The sequence below is a fragment of the Stylophora pistillata genome, chromosome 12 (genome assembly GCF_964205215.1).
Source record: "Stylophora pistillata chromosome 12, jaStyPist1.2, whole genome shotgun sequence".
Taxonomy (NCBI): domain Eukaryota; kingdom Metazoa; phylum Cnidaria; class Anthozoa; order Scleractinia; family Pocilloporidae; genus Stylophora; species Stylophora pistillata.
In genome coordinates this window covers 1751406-1755703 of record NC_142530.1, presented here as the reverse complement: position 1 = coordinate 1755703, position 4298 = coordinate 1751406, and the positions used below count along the sequence as shown (strand labels likewise).

At 37.1% G+C, this 4298-nt stretch overlaps 1 protein-coding gene across 1 annotated transcript; it reads right to left on the bottom strand.

Moving 5' to 3' along the window:
• Positions 1-261: 261 nt before the first annotated feature.
• On the bottom strand, positions 262-4096 carry LOC111320853 (protein zerknuellt 1). The gene is made up of 2 exons (XM_022923568.2): positions 3470-4096; positions 262-1452 (listed from the first exon to the last, which is right to left on the bottom strand). Exons 1-2 carry the CDS (start codon positions 3834-3836, stop codon positions 1184-1186), a joined length of 636 nt encoding a protein of 211 aa, XP_022779303.1. The 5' UTR covers positions 3837-4096; the 3' UTR covers positions 262-1183.
• Between the last annotated feature and the right edge of the window lie 202 nt (positions 4097-4298).

Below are 4298 nucleotides of genomic sequence, written 5' to 3'. Positions count from 1 at the left end.
TGAACTCACAAATATCACGAAATTTTAAGCTGAAATTAAATGTAGCGATGGAAAACAGCATTAATTTTGAGGCCTTTATTTCGCCTTTCGTCCCTTGTCTTAAATGGGAAACATAGTAAATCACTAGGGTATACATATAACATCTCGATCGTGGGCATTGTCAATGTCTTTGTTTCATGTCGTTTTGGTTTAGCTAAAAAAGAACAAGGAAAAATAGAAAGAAAGGAAGAGCAAAAATAAGAAAGAAAGACTACAAATCTATCAATATTCTTAAACATTTATTTCTTGTTATTTTAACTTCACATCACGCTGTTTTTATTTCATGTATATTTATCAACGCTTGCGGTAACGCATTCTATCTTGGTAAATATTTTTTCAAAGCATTCTTGTAAATAATCTGTTTAGACAATAAATAGCAGAACAAAAACATTCTTGATGTATGATCTCTCCAAATGATGTGTATCTTCTTTTAAAAAACAAAACTAAATTCTTAAACTGGAATAATTAATTTCTTTGAAGAAAATGATAACTATTGAGAAATAGTACAGCATCTCACAAACAAATGAAATACACGCTTTACTAATGAACATCGAACGTCAGAAAAGTGTAAGTTCCTAGCTTTTGCCAAGCTGAGCTGTTTATGTCAGCATTCAGCGTTTGTTATAATTATATAATCCAATTTTAATTCTTGTTGATTGGAGAATTAACCCAATGAAATTGCATAAATGTTATTCTTCCTTACAAGCTGAACACTTCCTGAAGGAAATTAAAGTAGAATGAAAGCTGATTTAATTCGACGTTTTGGCATGCAATGGATATTTCATCCAGTGCTGTCGATTCAAATCTGTATGAAACATAAGCGACAATGTTGAGGAAATACCATTTACACGTGCATAGTGCGGCGCAGGTCGTAAAATCGATCCAACCTTATTCAATCTAGGATTTACCAAAAAAATCGTATTAAACCATCGTTTGAAATAGGAAATACTGATTAAAACCTTGAAAAAGATGCTGTTCTTTTATACATTTACAAAATGATATAGAAAATGAACTGGGAAGATTCCTTTACTATACTTGGGGCGTAAGGCCAAGTTTGAATTTCTTCGTCAAAAGACCTTACACAATGTTCTAAGTTTACACCAATAACTTTACACCGAAAAATTCGAATCTTTCGTACCACTGTTCAATAAATTGCTAAATCCATTTGATCCACGTAGGCTGTTTTCTTAGGTGGTATTCCTCCTCGAACTCGTTTCCATTTCATTCTTCTGTTCTGAAACCATACTTTAACTTGTCTCTCTGTTAAGTCCAAACTGACAGCCACTTCGTATCTACGTAGTCTGGTCAAATAGTTGTTTCGGCCAAACTCTTTTTCAAGTTCGTGTAGCTGATATTTTGTGAATACTGTTCTTTCCTTCCTAGCCTTGCTTTTGGAACCTTCTATTTTATCATCTGAAACAAAAAAAGAAATACATTTTTTTAAACCAAACAAACTGTTTAAAAACACCTCATGTGATTGCGTGAAAGCTTCAGAGCATTACTTCCACGAGGTACTGTTCTCACTTCGTTGCAATTGGTACTTCTATGAACTTTTAGGCCACATCAAAATTGTTGTTTGTTTTAAATTTTGGATGCAAATTTCGGAGTACTCGGAAATATCGCTTTTTTAAGATCCGTTGACCAACCATGCAATTTTCTCATCGGGTAGATTTGAACGAAGCAGAGGTCTAAGGAACTCTTTATTTTTCCTGATCTGTAGAACGTACAAGGACATTAAAGTCATGCGGTTGTTGCATTTATTATCTTTGTGATACACAAACAAACATTTTATCAAAAAATCACACGTACAGACATGCAGAACTGAAGTGAATTAGCAATAACCCATGATTCCGCTCTAACTGAATTAATAGATTGTGGTTGAGGTTGTACTTTAATGTGATCTTTCTTTTCCAGTGACATTACAAAGGATTTGAAAATATCGATCAGCCAAGAAAAAGGAAGTTTCTATAGTTTAATCTTTGATAGAACTGAAGAAATCTGTTTCGACCTGTATTTCGTGTGGTTTATAATTATTTTTAAAAGGGCCGACACTTTCGCCTGCGGGGTACCTCTTTGTTTTCCTTGAATATTCCTTTACTCTAGCCTTAGTTTTCTGGTTATTCAATGCTGTTAACTATTTGAATTACACTTAACACGTCAAATCCTAATTTCTGACGCTCTCGTTGTAAAGGACTAGATAAGAAAGGCATTTTTTTTACAAGTTCTATTTCGGGTTCCGATATGTAGTCGAGAAGTCTGGTTTACGATCGATCGCAGCTTTCGTTCCGTCAACGCAAAGGAAAACCCGATCAGAAAAGACTCGGTGTCTGGTGCAGGTGACACTTTTCAAGCGTTAGCAGGATATAGAACTTACAAAAAGCGTTGTGAAAATTTTGAAGGAAGTCCTGTTTGATCACGTTTGATAGTCAAAGTTCATGACGTCCATTAGCGTTGTCATGATAATTTTTAGTACGCACAAATGCAATTTCCTAACGTAAACAGCTTTAAGGGGAGCAAATAAAAATGCAAATTCGCTAGAACTGGCATATAGTAACATCTGATCCTTTCATTCTTTAGTTGGACGAAGTTAAAAATAATTCATCTTGGGTGTATGGAGTGTATCTTGATTGTGTGCTTGTCACTTGTAGAGCGCATTTGCTTGTCAGGTGATTCTTTGGAAAAATTTATGTTTTGCTCAAGAAGTCCATACATTATTGGTAAGAGAGAAAGTTGCATGGTCTTTCAGACGGCTTGCCACACTACAGCAGCGTAAGGTTTTACAGACACGTACAGTAGTAGAGAATAGAATAATTTCGCAGGATCAAAGCATAGTTCTGTCAGACCGTTGCACACCCTGCTGGTTGAGTCGCGGGATCAAAGCAGGCTGACTTATCCTATTTTCCCTCATTTTTTTTTTCGGAAAGGGAGAAAACCCATTCGAACAAAAGTATAAAAAGGCCAGTAAACTTTCATTGCTTGAAGTGTTAATGAATTCCTGGAAAACGCCACCGCTTTCAGTAAAAGAGGTTGCAATTTACTGATTTTATACTGGAGCTTACCACTGCTGTCAGTTTATTGTTATTTCTCAATTCAATTAATCTTTTTAGGGATATAACATCTGATTTTCTAGTGCAGCTTAATTTTGTGCCATGTTAGCCCTGGCCTTTGCAACAAGCGATACTATCAGTTACACAGGATGGTGTCTATATTGCAGGCAATTCCAGAAAAGCACTGTAGACTTCAAGCCCTCTCGAGACGGAGCGTCGGCAGTATTAAAAACTCATTTCCTAGTTCTGAATATTCAATCAATAGTTCACAAGGTCGAGTCATAAAAAACAAATTTATCGTAAAGCCTTTTTCAATCGGTCATTTCATAGAAGAGTAAGAAGAGGAACGTTGTCGATAGAAAACACATGGAAGCTCGCCTTACCTTCATGATCGCTGTCCTCGTGCATTTTGTCCACACTTTGTTTCTTCAGCGGCTCATCGATGCAGTTGAAGTTGTTTATGTTTGGTGGTGGAGTTGGTGGAAAATGGTGCAACGTTTTAGTGCAGAAATCTGAACACGAGGGCGTGTTGTTGGCCATTCTAACGTTCTCCAATCTTGAGACGTTCAACACTCGCTCACACGGCTGGTAGCTTGGTACAGCAGTAGTGTGTATTGGGCCTGGCGAATGGAACCCATAACCTGGATACCGGTGTGCACAAGATGAATTCATATCAGGCCCATTATAGGCATAAGGATTTGAATAAGCCGGCGGCTGATAGCTGAAGTTTGTTGAGTAAAAGTCATACATATCTATGGTAGCTCTGGACGATCCGATTTACGTCTGCTTTGTCGGGCGGCAGTTGTTAAATAACCCACCCTTTGTGGGAATCTGTCATCACACGGAAAGCTACGCCATGCGACTTCCAGTCGCTTTCTTTGAAGTTTGCAACCAATACCCCGAAGTGTCTATCAAAACGCGGCTTTTTGCCGTCGGAAGAGCCCAAAGCGTTGTATTTTCGGCGCAAACGTTTAACAGATAGGGGAGTGAGGGGAAATTACAACCGCCGCCATTTTGCGTCGACCGTGCTGAGCTTATGTCTCACTTCTCAAGAACGCTCTTGAGAATCTCACTTTGTGTGTTTAAGCTAATTACTTTCGAATCAAGCTCAATTGTTTTATTTTCAGCTGTTCTACAAATATTGAAGATTGTTTATGTAAAAAGCAATCCATTAGCAGTGTTTATTTACTTAATAAAGCTTTTTTTTTTTTT